The 14998-nt window shown below is 48.3% G+C and overlaps 1 protein-coding gene across 5 annotated transcripts in view; it reads right to left on the bottom strand.

Moving 5' to 3' along the window:
* Positions 1-1464: 1464 nt before the first annotated feature.
* The window catches only part of CD300LF (CD300 molecule like family member f), a 25401-nt gene continuing 11867 nt past the window's right edge, over positions 1465-14998 (bottom strand). For 2 of the 5 annotated variants that reach the window (XM_057318193.1, XM_026484205.4), the window contains 6 exons: positions 7741-8070; positions 6278-6386; positions 4266-4378; positions 3202-3224; positions 2768-2917; positions 1465-2274 (listed from right to left, as the gene is read on the bottom strand). In XM_057318193.1, coding sequence (XP_057174176.1) covers positions 2119-2274; positions 2768-2917; positions 3202-3224; positions 4266-4378; positions 6278-6386; positions 7741-8070 — 881 coding nt within the window. In that variant the 3' untranslated portion in view covers positions 1465-2118. Of the gene's footprint in view, positions 2918-3201; positions 3225-4265; positions 4379-6277; positions 6387-7740; positions 8071-14998 lie in introns of all 5 variants that reach the window. The other 3 variants (XM_057318195.1, XM_057318192.1, XM_057318194.1) reach the window with 3 other exon arrangements.

Here is a 14998-nt window from a genome sequence, read left to right as displayed (position 1 = left end):
GTCTCCCCTGGCTTTAGGAGGAGAGAAAGAAATCTCTTCACTTCATGCTTCTGGGAGTTTGATACTGAAATTCCTTAGGTTGCCCAGGTGGCCCAGGACCCCCTTCCTAGAATGACAGACACAGGTAGGTGATCCTGCTCCTGAAAACTTGCCCTGTGCTTCCATGCCTGGACCATCGCGTTATTATTCATTCAAGGCAACATATAAACACTCAAGAATCCACAATGTACAAGACCTTAAAACAGGGGATAAAGCAGTGAACGAGACTAAGTCCTCACCTTCAGCAGCCTACAACCTAGCGGAGAGGGGGAAACAGTAAACCCACATATCAGTAAATAAGTTCATAAAGCTGTGCCTGCTATGAAGAAAGAAAAACGGGGCCACAGGACAGAGAGAAATTGGAGGTAGGGGCAGGGGCTACTGCCATTAGGGTGGTCAGGGAAGCCTACACTGAGAGGAGACACTTGAGCTAAGATGTGATGATGAAAAGAAGCTAACTAGTCACACATCTGTGGGGAGAACATTCCAGAAAGAGGATACAGCGAGTGTCAATGCCCTGAGAAAAGAGCAAGCTTCATCTTTTTCTTTTTCTTTTTTTTTTTTCTTAAGCTTCATCTTCCCAAAGGAGAGTGGCTGGAGCTGGGGTTATAGGGGCAGGCAGAAGAAGCCACCAGAAGGTGATAAACAGCAAGTGACCAGGTCTGTGCTTTAAAAAGATCACTCTGGCTGCTAGAAGGAGAATGGTCTCTGGGGCCAAAAAGGAAGGAGGGGCAGCAGGCAGGGGACTGGCGTTTTGCTTGAACTTGGCTGGTAACCATGGAGTCAACAAGCCATGCTACCATGCTGGGATTCAGAACATACTCTGGAGGGAGGGCTGCCAGGACTCTAGAACAGAGGTGTTAAGTCCGGCATCTGTGAATACTCGCTAACTATCCCTGCACAAGTAGTGCACACACTCCCTCGTCCTTAGACTTGCCGTGCAGGACAGTGGCCCAGACACCAGACTTGGGAGCCCAAATGCCCAAGTTCAAATTTCAACTCGTCCGCTTCCTAGCGATAAAACTTGGTACGTCACTTCTGAGAAACAAACTGAGGGCTTCAGAGGGGAGGAGGGTGGGGGAATGGGATAGACTGGTGATGGGTAGTAAGGAGGGCACATATTGCATGGTGCACTGGGTGTTATACGCAACTAATGAATCATCGAACTTTACATCAGAAACCAGGGATGTACTGTATGGTGACTAACATAATAAAAAAAATTAAAAAAAAAAACTTGGTACGTCACTGAACCTCTCTGAACCTTGATTCCTCATCTGTAAAATGGGGGCAATGGTAAAGATGCCCCTATAGGGTTGCTGCAAGGATTCAGCTGGTTACGGGGGTAGAGCGTTTAGGGAAGGTGCCTGCCACATAGAGCGTCTGTTTCCTGTTGATGCCGTAACAAACACACGGTTACTGGCTTCATTAACACAACATCAGTTTATTCTCCTACAATTCCGGAGGCCAGAAGGACAAAATCTGTTTCACTGGACTAAAGTCAGGGTGTTGGCAGGGCTGGTTTCTTCTAGACCCTCCAGGGAACAACCCATCGCTTGCCTTTTCTGGCCACATCACTCCAACCTCTGCGTCTGTCATCGGCTTCCTTCTCCTCTTGTGACCTTCTTGCCTCCTTCTTACAAGGACCCTTGTGATTACATTTAGGGCCCACCTGGAGAATCCAGAATACTCTCCCCATCTCAAAATCCTCAACTCCGTACACTCACATGGCTCCTTTTGCCATATTCACAGGTTCTAGGGATTGGGACGCAGATAACTTTGGGGGCCATTATTCAGCCCACCACACATGGTAAGCAATAAATAAAGGTTAATTATTAGTAGTATCATTATCATTATTACTCCCTTGGCAGCTCCAGAGCATATCCCCAACCCCCTCCCAAGCTATATGGGAGATAAAGGGATGTAAAGAGACCACCATCTACCTCCCAAAAGCCCCCTGAGACCAGGTTGAGGCTTCGGTCACTGTGGGTCCCTATGAGATGACTGGGGGCAGAAAGCAGACAGAGCAGAAACATGCTCACAGGCCTTGTGAGAGGTTGGAGAGGGAGCCTGGAGCTCAGGCTAAGATCTCCTAATGCTGCTGTATTCCATGGACTCCTCGTGGCTCCTGCTGGGAACACGGGCAACGTGGTAGTTCATGTTGCAGTAGGTTGGCTCCTGATTCAAAAGCTCCAAAGACAGAGCCGCGTAGGAAATGTCCTCCTTCGGGATAGGGGCCTGTAATAAAGATGCCCAAGGGGTCAGAGAGGCAGGCAAGAGGCTTTGCCCATGGAAGGAAGAGGCCTTGGATGAGGTGGGGGCACAGGGCCTTCACAGCTTCTGAAGGCTACTCCCACACCTTCCAGCTCCCGCCCCCGTCACTCTGCCAGCTCTCGGAGCTCCAGCCCCAGCAGAAGACCCTCCCTCAACTCCACACTGGGGCAGCACACTTCACATGGAATTCCACACCTGTCCAGGTCTCCACTGCCAAACATAAGGGCCATGCCTGATGGGACTCTGAGTCCCCCAGGGCTGAGGCCTGCTATGGAGACACTTCCGAAAGGCCAAAGTCTGGGGGAGTTGCACAGGCAAGTCTTTCAATGGCTGTGGCTTGGCCCAGCACTGGCTCCTCCTCCTCTGTGACCCCCCAGGCTGGAGAAAGCCCATCCTCAAAGTGGGGGCAATGGCAGATCTGGTTCCAAGCCCCACAATAGCCCCACCAAGTACACACCATGGTGATGTATTCCACTTCCCACTGATCATCCAGGGCAGAGGAGGTGGGCTTTGTGCAGGCCTTCCTCTGGGAGGGGTCGTGGGAGGTGCTGGTTGACTGCAGGGCCAGATTTGCATAGCAGAGGTCCCCCTCCGGGGGCTGGAGCACCTTGGAAAGAAAGCCCAGGTCCTCTTCCCTGGAGGGACACAGACCCTCCCAGCTTCCTCTGCAACCCCCACACCTGCCCCCTTCCAGCTCTCCCCCATTCTGGCTGTTTCCATCAACCACCCCCCATCCTCCCATGCCCTGCAACTGGGCCGTAAGCACACAGACACTTGGGCACATAGTTTGTCTGATACGTTTGGACCTCAGTGCTCCTGGGAGAAGGAAAATGAGGACAGAGAGAAAGGAGCTGTCTGGATTCTCTGGTCTGACCTCGGGGACTCTCTTACCTGCTCTGGGGATGTCCCAGCAGCTAAAAGACAAAAACAATCAGAATTAGAAAGCCCATCCCTAGACTCGCAGGGCTCCCAGGTCTGGGGAAGAGAAATCTGGAAGAAAAGAGGTGAATTACGCTCCAGAGTCAGAGAGATGAGACCTGGTTCTGACTCCTCAGGTGACACACTCTGTGACATTGGTCACTTCACCTCTCTGAGCTTCCAGTTCTCCACCTGAGAAATAAGGAGACCTCGCCCATCTCCCCCACATCACAGAAGGGCAATTAGCTGATCGGGTGGCCCTGCCACCAATCAGCATCCCTGGGGTTAAGTTTCCTTCTGTGCAATTGCAGGCTCAGACTAACTTCTGTCAGAAGTTCTGCCTGGAATGCCCCCATTTCTCTACCGATTTGGTCATTCAGGAGTCAACTCAAAGTCGCACCTGCCTTCCCAGCTGCCCAGGGTGCTGAATCCCTCCCTCCCCGGCTCCATGGCACTTGATTTATATCTGTCTCATCGCCTTTGTCCCCAGAATTCCAGTTACTCTTCAGGTGGGCTGTGGGCTGTCAGGCAGCTGAGCCTGTCCCCTCCTTGCATCGCTGGTGCCTGGCCAATCCTAGCACATGAGTGTCCCCACCAGGCTGCCGTCTGAGTGAGGTGCACAAGCTGGGTCAGCATCTTATGGACCAGCTTTCAAGTGCTTGTGGTTCCTGTTTCTCTCTGCCCACCCACCCCCCAATTTTAGAGACAACACAGAAATAAGAAGCTCTTTTCTCCTGGTTTTTAGTTTCAAAAGCCTAGATATTGAGGAATGCAGAAAGTACTTAGAACTTAGGTCGCAGACATACACTGGGGAGGAAACGTGATAAGCAAGAATGAGCCCCCCCCCCTCCTTGACTACAAGAGTCTCCAGGCTGCAGCGGGGGAGGGGTGCTGGAGAGAGCCCCAAAAGAGCTTAGGCCCTAGTGAGTTCTGAGGAGGGGGTGCATTTACCATGAGAATGTGGAAGCAGAGCCAGCCACCAGCCCCACGCTGCCACCCAGCCCAGCCCCAGCGCAGCGTCAGCTGTATCTGATCACCTCTCTTCTGCCGCTTCATCTTTCTCAAAGCCAGGAGTGAGGCCGTCACCAGGAGAAGCAGCAACACAGCCAAGATGAGGGGAATCAGGATGCTGAGCTTCAGGGAGTTAGTGCTGGAAACAATAAAAGAACACCATGCAGCACCCGGGCCCACCTCCTGCTTCCGGGCCACACCCCAGCCACCTGGTAGCGGGGAGGGCCACATGGCTTTTGACCTACAAGCCTGGGGTTTCTAGCCTGGGAACCCCACTCTTTGGTGCCCTCAGAGATGGTAAAAAAAAAAAAATTTAAAGGAGAGGAGGGTTCCGCAAGGTTTCTGTGGGTCTAGACACCTAATGGAAATTGCATGGCAACAGGCTCTGGAAAGTTCTCTCTGCTTCTACATTTGCCCTTGCTGTACTGGGTTAAAAAGTGTCCCCCACCCCCACAACCATGTTCATTCAGAACCTGTGAAGGTGACCTATTTGGAAATAAGATCTTTGCAGATATAATCAAGTTAAGATGAGGTCCTACTGGATTGGGAGGGGTCCTAATCCAATGGCTGGCGTCCTTACAAGAGGGAAATTTAGCTTCACGCAGCTACGCACAGGAAGAAGGCCATGTGACAATAGAGGCAGAAATTGGGGTCACGGTGCCACAAGGCAAGGTGTGCCAAAGATGGCCAGCAGCCACCGCATTCTCCCTATAAGCCCCAAGAAGGAACCAACCGTGCCGACACCTTGATCTCAGCTTCTGGCCTCCAGACTGTGTGTAAATAAACATCTGTTCCTGAAGTGGCCTGGGATGTGGTGTTAAGGCAGCCTGAGCCTGAATTTAATTCAAAGACTATCTCTTATTCATCACTAGTCACAGAATCTGTAGAATAAACTCATCAATCAATGAAGTAATTAACTCTATCTGGCACATTATTTATCTCTCAATTGTAAGTACCTGGAGGACAGACAGCTTGATCATTCTGTTCATCCTAGTATCCTCTTGTATTCCCCAAGACAGTGATAGGCAGGAGTGGGGCTCAATAATTATTTGTTGAATGAATGAATGAATGAATGAATGAATCCATCTCAGGCTGATCAAAGACCCTAACTGATACTGACATACAGCTTTGATTCATAAAAAGAGGAAACTCCTTAAGTATTACTCACTAAAAGCAGGTTAGTAAAAAGAAACTTTTGAAACAGAGGGCAAATGGGAAAGGGGATAGAAGAATTGGGGACCTCCCAACCAGATTCTACAAGAAGGTCCAGCAAAAGAAGATCACGGAAGGTCTAGAAAGAAAGTCAAGGCGGCCAAGGAGGAGATGGAAAGAGGCCTCTCAGCTTCCAAAAAGCCACTTCAGCTGCATTGGCTGGACAGAGTGCTAAGAAGCATGAGAGAGACTCAGTTTCTTCCTCTATAAAATGGGCAATTGTATGTGCCTGCTCGCCTCATGGAGCAGGGTCCAAGGATTAACAGACAATGGACAGAAAAGCCCTCTGTGAACTGGCAGGTGCTCTCGAGATGAGGCAAACTGTCGGTACTGCTGCTCTTGCCATAACGGTAATTAGGGGAAACAGGGTGTCCCCAAGCCCTCCCTGTTCTCCTGGTATTTGAACCAAGAACCGTCCCTGTGGCCCTATGGTGCTGGTGCCCACACACACACACACTGGCCACGCCATCTGCACTGACTGTCTGCTCATCAGTCTCCCACCCTGCACTCTGAGCTCCTGGGGGGAAGCTCCATGTCTATTGCCTCCAGAGCTCAACAAGGGGCTGGCCATGCAGAAGCTAACTCAGGAAAAACAAGAGAGAAGAATGAATGCACCAGTGCTCCAGGAGGAAGAATCTGGGGGGCTCCAAGGACACTGTGGGGTCTGATAGCAAGTGGGAAGAGCCCCTGGCATCCTCGCCCTCTCAAAGGAGGCAAAGGGTCTAGGGACAAGCTCTGGCTGGCCCCTGGGACTGCAAAGCATCCCCCCATTGGAGGAATTTGGGCCAAGTAGACCACAGGAAACAGTGCACCAGAGCTGGCTTACCTGCCACGGGAGTGGTGGCTGGTCTCAGTCGGGGGGCCTTTGGTCTCTGCTGGCTCTGTGGACATGGTGGTTGAGGTGGTGGTGATGGTGGTTGATACTGTAGTTGGTGCTAGGCATACAGACCACATTATACACTATTCAGCCTGCTAACCCGCCCTCAGCCCTGCACGTGGCTTTGAGCCTGGGGGGAGCCTGGAGCTGGGCCATGGGAAGGGCCTATAGCCTGGACTGCTCCTATCTCCCTGGCCACTAGGAGACTCAGCCTCAGAGGCAGGGAGGACTGGGTACAAGTTCAGGGAGGATGTCGAGCAGGCCCTGGAAGGATTAGAGGGGGCCTAATGTTACCGCAGGGCAAAGGCAGCTGGAGTTCAGCTAGACTTGAAACCCTCTCCCTGCTTATGACAAGTTCTCTGCCAATGCCTCCCCCAGTCTCATTTATCCAGAAAGGACAGGAGCAGAAGGAGGGGGGCTGGCCCGGTGGCTAACACTCCCAAGATCTGTGACTTCTAAGGTCAGGACCACCTGTGAACAAACTCATAATGTTCAGGAAGAGCCTTTACTTTGGGCAAGTTATTAAGCTTCTGCAGTGAAGAGAGTCATATCTCAGGAACATTTTCCGGATTCAGTGAGACAGTGAATGTGCTGCACTTTGCCAACAGTAACACGCCTCAGAGGTTCAGGCAGGATGGGGGCTCTGCGGACTCCGTGCTGTCCCCTTGCCACAAGCGCCCTGGGAGCTGGTGTTACCTGTCTGGGGGTCAGAGAAGCAGAGCCCAACAGACCAACTCATTCAAACCAAGGCAGTGGGACCTCTGAGCTGCCCATCCCAGGAGTGTTTGCATTCTAGAAGTACTTATGAAGAGCATCATTAAGCCCAAATGTGTATATGCCTTTTAATGAGATTTCAGGCACCAGAAATGCACCCTTTTGACTGGGGAGGCCTTTGTGGACCTCAGAAATCAACCACAGCACCCCCACTGCGCTGGGCCTCTTCCCTCTGGGACTGGGTATGGAACAGGGGGTGGGAATAGCCGCTATGAAGTCCCGGCCCCAAATTCCAGAACGAGCAGGGACACGTGGGCACCAGAGGTCCAGGAAAGCAGTGGCAGGAATTCAGATCTCTAGGTCACACGGAAGAAGGTCTCTTTGGTCTATGAACTGAAACTGGGACCATCACCTTGATCTCTATGGACAATAGTCTCAGGCATTGTGCTGTGCAGAGAAACACGTGCCCAGAAAGGCTGGATCTATCCTAGAGGAGGTACCAGGAGCCATGAGAGCATCTAAAAGAAGCCCTGTCCCTCCCAATCCAAGGGATCAGTTGGGGTCCTAGAAGAACTCAGGACTCAACCCCCCTGTGTGACAGTTCACTCTGAGTGGACCTAAGTCATTGGAGAGGAACCTCAGGGACCATCACAGAGCAGGTTCTTAAGAGGCACCTCCACACACACATGTATTCTTACCTGGGTCAATGGTCACTTTAACTTTGGCCCCAAGGTCAGTTCCACTTCTCTCAATCCCACACCAGTAAGTGTCTGCATCGTTCCGCCTGAGCTCCTCCATGGTCACAGTGAACGTGAATGATTTCTGATTGTCCTTGATGGACATTCGGTCACTCTTCACTTCCTGCTCTGACCCAATGGTTTGAATGAGGATACGGCAGCTTGACCACTGGGCTCCTCGACACCACCACTTACTGTAGGTCTTCCACTTGGGTCCATAACGACACTGCACAGTCAGTGAGCCCCCAACTGGGCCTCTGACTGCTTCTGGACCCATGATATCAGCTGAGCCTGGAAAACACAAACCCATGTGCCTGTCACACCCCACCCCACCCCCGAGGGCAGAGCCACAGCCTCCTACATCACAAATAGCCCCAATAAACCCAAGAGCCTGATGAGTTGAATAACAGTCAAAGAAGGAATACACCTTCCACAAGACAGACCTTTGTCATTCAAAACTCCACTGGGTCAAAGCCACCACAGAAATTACCGAAGAGCACAGCTGTACATCTCAGAGAAACAAAAACATCCACACTGAGCAATGACAGCTTCTAATAATCCACCCCTCCCCATCCCCATGGCCAACGTCATCTGGAGAGCAAATGACCCAAGGGAAGGCATGGCCCCGGTCCACTTCAGCCCATTGTCCTCATGCAAGCTGTAGGCTCTGTGGTTTCAGATCTTTTCATTTTTTTAGAGTAGCCAGGAATCCAGATTTTGTATGGAACCTCTCAATTTTAAAACACTTGCTTCATTCGAAACATCCACACCAGCAGTGGAGCGTGGCCACGCAAACCCCAACTGCCAGCTGACCCTAGCTATCAGCATCAGCTCCAGCTCTATAGTCCTAAGGAAGGCTCTTTTCTGGATTTTTCTTTGTGCTGTCTGCTGAGGTTTGATATGAGATGCTCCTTTCACACAATTAATCTGGCAGAGTCCCATCTTTTCCACGTGCTGAGATCAGTACCTAAATAAAGCAAAGGAATTTCTGTGTCTTTAGAATCCTAAGAAATTATCTACAAAACTATCTGGCAAATTCATTATTGGGACAAATACTTTGATTACTGGAAATTGTTTTCCCCCTGAATATTGACTATTCAAATTCTTTGACGGTTTTTGAATCCGTTCTATTGTTTTGGTTTGTTTTTCCCAGAAAGTTAACCTATTTCATGGAGTGTGTATTATTAGCATAAATTCCTGCATTTAGAAAGTATTCTTTTATAATTAAAATGTCCGTATCTGTAATTATTACAAGTTCTGACCACATGCATCTATGATCGGTGTGGATTACACCTGCTGAGGGATGTCCTCCTTCTGTTTCTCCTCCCCTCCTCCTTGTTTTTTTCCTGCATTAAACCACTTTTGAGATTAGTTTTTATTGTTTTTATTTCCTGTTATTAATTTCTCATATGTGTGGTTTTATTCCTCTTCTTTCCTCAAGATTACTACTTGTGCTCTTCCAATTTGCTAAGTTAAAGACAGTGATAATTTTCTTCCTTTCTAAAATGAATTAAAGTGTGTTTAAGGCTAAGAATTTACTTTTGTCCATTTTTAAAAATTGAGATATAATTCACATATCATAATTTTACTCTTCATTCTAAAGCATATACTCTGGGGTTTTTAGGCTATTCACAGAGCTGTGCAGCCATCACTTCTAATTCCAGAACATTTTCGTCACCTCAAAAGAAACCCTGTACCCCTGATTCGCTCCCCCACTAACCTATGTCCTGTCTATAGATTTCTTTATTCTGAAATCTACGTTTCATGTACACGTAGTCATACAATGTATGGCCTCTATATCTGGCTTCACTCACTTCGCGTAATGTTTGTAAGGTTCATCCCCATTGTAGCGCGTGTGGGTACTTCGTTCCACGGTAAGGACAGGTCACATTTTGTTATCCATTCGTCAGTGGATGATATATGGGTTGTTTTCACTTTTTGGCTATTGTGAAGCATGCTGCCGTGAACATGTATGTACTATCGGTATTTGCATGGAGATATGTTTTCAGTTCTCTGGAGTATAGCATACCATAGGACTCTAAAAAGACAAGTGGGGAGGGGAAGGGTTTCCTACAAGCATTGCTGGGTCCTGTCACCTCTCCCCGTGCTCCACCCAGGTAAACTCAGGGAGATTAAGAAAGTCAACATAAAATAGCAAATCACTTTTTAAACTAGAAGAACACAGAAGTGAGCCTTTATAACATCTCTCAATGAAAGGAGCAGTTTCTAAGTTTAAAAATTCATGGAGGACATCGCGCAAGAGTCAGTGAATTTGTATATAAATGTAACACTTGGATATACCAACAAAAAAGACTGAATGGAGGCAAAGAACAGACTGCAAGAAATATTTACAACAAATAACATAGAAAAGGATTCATAATCCTTTTTTTGAAAGAGCGTATAAAAGATGAACATTAACATTCCATTTAGAAAACTGGCAAGGGGCAAGAAAAGGCAAGTCACAAAGAGGAAATTCACGTGGCTGGTAAAATTGGAAGTGTTCCATTTAAATAATCTAGTAAATGAAAATATTTTAAAGTGATGTCATTTTCACATATGAAGCCAACCAAGTTTTTGTGACTACCATATCGCTGACATGGGTGACGTGGCACGGACACGTGGAGAACCTGCTGGTAGGGATGTAACGGGTCCCATCATTACTGAAAGCGATGTGGCAATTATGTATCAAAATAATCATGCCCTTTGCTCCAGTAATTATATGTCTAGGATTTGGTCCTCGGGAAATAATCAGAGAAGCTAACAAAAACATATGCACCACGATTCATTACATTATTATTTAGAGAGCAAAAATAAAGGAAACAAGGTTCACGTCCATCGATTAGGGAAATAGACAAAGAAATATATTGCAGACACTGGTAATTATGCTTAGAAATACTGTTAATTCTGGGGAAAATCCTCATATGAAGTGAAAACATTTTTTTTAAACATCATATACAGCACAATCTCAACTAACTTTTAAAATATACAAAGAAGGGGCGCCTGGGTGGCACAGCGGTTAAGCGTCTGCCTTCGGCTCAGGGCGTGATCCCGGCGTTATGGGATCGAGCCCCACATCAGGCTCCTCTGCTGTGAGCCTGCTTCTTCCTCTCTCACTCCCCCTGCTTGTGTTCCCTCTCTCGCTGGCTGTCTCTATCTCTGTCAAATAAATAAATAAAATCTTTAAAATAAAATAAAATATACATAGAAGAAAAGATTAAAAGGAAAGAAGTAAAAATATTAAATTAACATCAGGTTGCCTTGGGCATTAAGATAAGGGACATAAGGTTTTTTATTTTTTCTAACTCTTCCTTTTTTTCTGTAGTTTCCTAAATATCAACAATGAGCATTTATTACTTTCAAAATGATGGCGGGGGGGGGTGGGAATAATGCCTGGACAGGGCTGTTCCGTGGCGCGGTGAGCAGAATAATGGCTTCCTAAGGATGTCTGTGTCCTAATCCCCAGAACCTGTAAAATATGGTAAAGCTCACAGGGCAAAATGGGACTTTGTAGATGTGACTAAATTAAGGATCTTGAGATGGAGAGATTATCCTGGAGTATCTGGGTGGGCCCAACATCATCACAAAGGTCCTTACCAGAGGGAGGCAGGAGGGTCAGAGGCAGAGAAGGAGAGAGGACGTTGAAGATAAGTTGGGGCCACACTTCAAGGACACAGCAGCCTCCGGGCCAGGGAAAAGTCCAGGAATATGATTCTGCCCCAAAGCCACCAGAAGGAACGCAGCCCTGGTGACCCTTTTAGACTCTGACTTCCAGACCGTAACATTATAAATCTGTGTTGTTTAAAGCCACTAAGTGTGTCACAATTTGTCCCGGCAGCCTTAGGAAACTCCTGGGTGGCATTAGCACGTCTCACCCGAGCACTGGCATTGGGCCCGACTCTTGAACTGTCCGCTCCTCTCGCTTCTTGGAACTGTCTGTCCAAGGCTTTACTCCCCACCAACCTCAGCAGAGCACCAGCCCTGCTGTCTGACACAGAAGGCAGCCCTAACGGGGCGCCTGGGTGGCTCTGTCAGTGAAGCATCTGCCTTCAGCTCAGGTCATGATCTCAGGGTCCTGGGATCGAGTCCCGCATCGGGCTCCTTGCTCAGTGAGGCATCTGCTTCTCCGTCTCCCTCTGCCTGCCACTTTCCCTGCTTGTGCACCTTCTCTCACTCTCTCAGATAAACAAATAAAATCTTCAAAAAAAAAAAAAAAAAGAAGGAGGAGGAGGAGGAGGAGGAGGAGGCAGCCCTGAGCCCCGAGGAAAGGCATCTTCAGCGGGTATGGTTACTCAGACTAGTCGATCGGGAGTAATCCTAGATGAGGAAGAAGCTAAGCCCCAAGGGGAGGTGATGGGCTCATCGTCAGTGAGGGACAGGTCTGGACCCCAACTCCAGCCCAGTCTCCAGTCTGGGCCGGCACACGTGGGTCTTGTCCTTGTCTGCCACCACTTATGGTGAGGCTGAATTTGGACAAAGCCGCTAATTTTTCTCTGAAAAATATGGGATACGAATCTCTTCCTGTCTCACAGAAAGTGAAGGCTGTAAAGTCCAGTGGGAGCTCTGGTTGGTATGTGTTTCTCGTGTATCTTGAAAACAATGAACTCTTCAGAAGTGAGACGCGGTGCAGGGTAAATTGGGGGCTTGTTAGGGGAAGTTCAGTGGGAGAGGCTAGTGGGGGGGGGCACAGCGGTTCACAGTGCAGGCCAGGTTCCTGCTTCGCACACAGCTGTGCTTGCTGGCTTCCAACTGACGTTCCCACTCTGCCTTGGTCACGCGCAGGCACGCGCACGCACACACACATGCACCAGCGCTGCTCACATCTGCTCACCAACTTCCCCTGTTTCCGGATGTCAGGGGGAAAAAGAAGTAGTCCTTCATGTGCATTCGCTGCCTTGCTGATTTGCGCTTAACAGCTCACCCAGAGTCTGCCTTCTGCATTCCTACGACCCATCCCCAGCTTTGTCTTTACAGGCCTTGTGGTCCTGGACATGTCACTTTCCTCCCCTAAGACTTTTCCCCCAAACACAGTGATATCCTCCCAATCGGCACCCCCAGGCTGCTCTGAAGCACCCTCAGGCCTGCGCAGGCCGGGCTCATGTCCCTTATCATAGCCTCTTGTGCTCACCGTTGCCTGTGCCCGAAAAGCTGCCCCTGATTCTAAGTGCCTGCTCCTTCTCGCCCTCCAGGCCTCTGCTCAGACATCCCCTCCCAGAGGCTCCTTGCAGCACCCTCCCATCCACAGCGCCACCCCCGGGCCCCCCGAGGCTCAGCATGTCAGGTCACATAGCTCAGCTCTGCTCACAGCACCTACCACTTCTTGGAGATATGATTTTCTTTCTTTTTTTTTTAAAATATTTTATTTACTTGAGAGAGATAGAGAGCAGAAGCATGGGGAGAGAGGCAGAGAGAGAGGGAGAAGCAGACCCCCTGCTGAGCAGGGAGCCTGATGTGGGGCTCGATCCCAGGACCCTGAGATGATGACCCATGCCAAAGGCAGATGCTTAACAGACTGAGCCACCCAGGTCCCCATATGATTTTCATTTCTCTGACTGATGGAATGAATGATCAAATTCGACCATGTTAAAGACTCACAAGTCGTAAAGGGATGTCCACTTGCCGTGAACACATTATTCCAGAGCCTCAGAGCCACACAATGCCTAAAGCTACCCAGAGAATTTCTACCAGGAGAACTCTACTGCTCCTGATTCTTCCCTCTGCTCCTTGACTATGTTCATACTGACATATGATTCCCATACCATACAATTCACCCTTTTAAAGTATACAGCTCAGCAGTTCTTAGGACATTCACAAAGCTCTGCAACCATCACCACACCCAATTTCTTTTTATCACCCTGAAAAGAAACCCCTTACTCATTAGCAGTCACTCTCCCTTACTCCTCCCCCCAGTCCATGGCAACCACTGATCTACTTTCCATCTCTACGAATTTAGGTATTTTGGATATTTCATGGGAATGGGATCATACAATAGATGGCCTCTTGTGTCTGGACCCTTTCACTTAGCATCATGTTTCCAGGGTTGGTCTGTGTTGTAGCATGTGTCAGTATTCATTTGTCTTATGGCTGAATAATATTCCATTGTATGGGTAGGCCACATTTTATTTACGCATCCATCAGTTGATGTACATTTAGGTTGTTTCCAGTTTTTAACGATTATGAAGAACGTTGCCATGAACATTTGCATACAGGTTTTTACATGGACATATATTTTCAATTCTCTTGGGCCTAGGAGTAGAATTGCTGGATCATGTGGTAACCACACATTGAGGAATGTCAAAATGTCTTTGTTTTCCAAAGTAGCTGCACCATCTTACGTGCTCATGAGCGATGCATGTCCTCTACAATTAATGTCAAGAGTCTCAAGTGTTCAGTTCTATGAAAAAGAAAGATGAGGAGTACAGCAATCATATTTTCCCCTCTCCATGAGACACATTCACTCTCTCAACTAATACTTACTATTTGTCTAATCTATACCTGGTATGTTTGCATGTGCAAAAATCCCTGCCTTCCTAAAGTTTATGTTCTCTCAAGGTGGGGTAAGGGAGGAGTCAGACAGCAGAGAAAAATAATGCAAGGGAATTGCTATTTTAATGAGGTTTCTTATCAATGGAGGCCTCAGTGAGAATCAAAGACATGCAGGATATGATGGACTGGAACCTGTAGCCTATGAAGAAGAGCATCTGGGCAGAGAGAACAGCAAGTGCAAAGGCCCTGAGGCAGGAGTGTACCTAACATGTTCAAAGAACATCTAAGAGGCCATTTTGTCTCCAGTAGGTTGAGCCGAGGGAGCAGTATAAGAGGCAATCAGGGAGGTGATGAGGTGAGAGAACCAGGTGGTGCACCTTTTAGCTTCTGTAAGGACTCTGTGCTTTTACTCTGAGTAGGATAGGAGGTCATTGGAGGGTTTTGACCAGAGGAAAGACAGGATCTGACTTGCATTTCCAAAGGATCATTATGGGATGTGAGAGAAAAGATGAATGACCTCAGGTTTTGCCTGAGCACCTAGAAAAGACGGAGTTACCAAACACAAAGATGGGAGAGAAAGGAATTTGAGGGGGAAGATATGCTCAGGTCACATTTGAAATGTCAACATCTTAGTGGAGAGTTGAATGGGCAGTTGACTAAGAGATTCTGGGTGATATCCAGGCTAACGATACGACATCAGGCATCATCTGTATAGATGTGGTATTTAAGCCAAGAG

Source organism: Ursus arctos, unplaced genomic scaffold, assembly GCF_023065955.2.
Source record: "Ursus arctos isolate Adak ecotype North America unplaced genomic scaffold, UrsArc2.0 scaffold_24, whole genome shotgun sequence".
NCBI lineage: Eukaryota > Metazoa > Chordata > Mammalia > Carnivora > Ursidae > Ursus > Ursus arctos.
The sequence above is the reverse complement of the archived record's forward strand: the minus strand, read 5'-3'. Positions and strand labels throughout refer to the sequence as shown.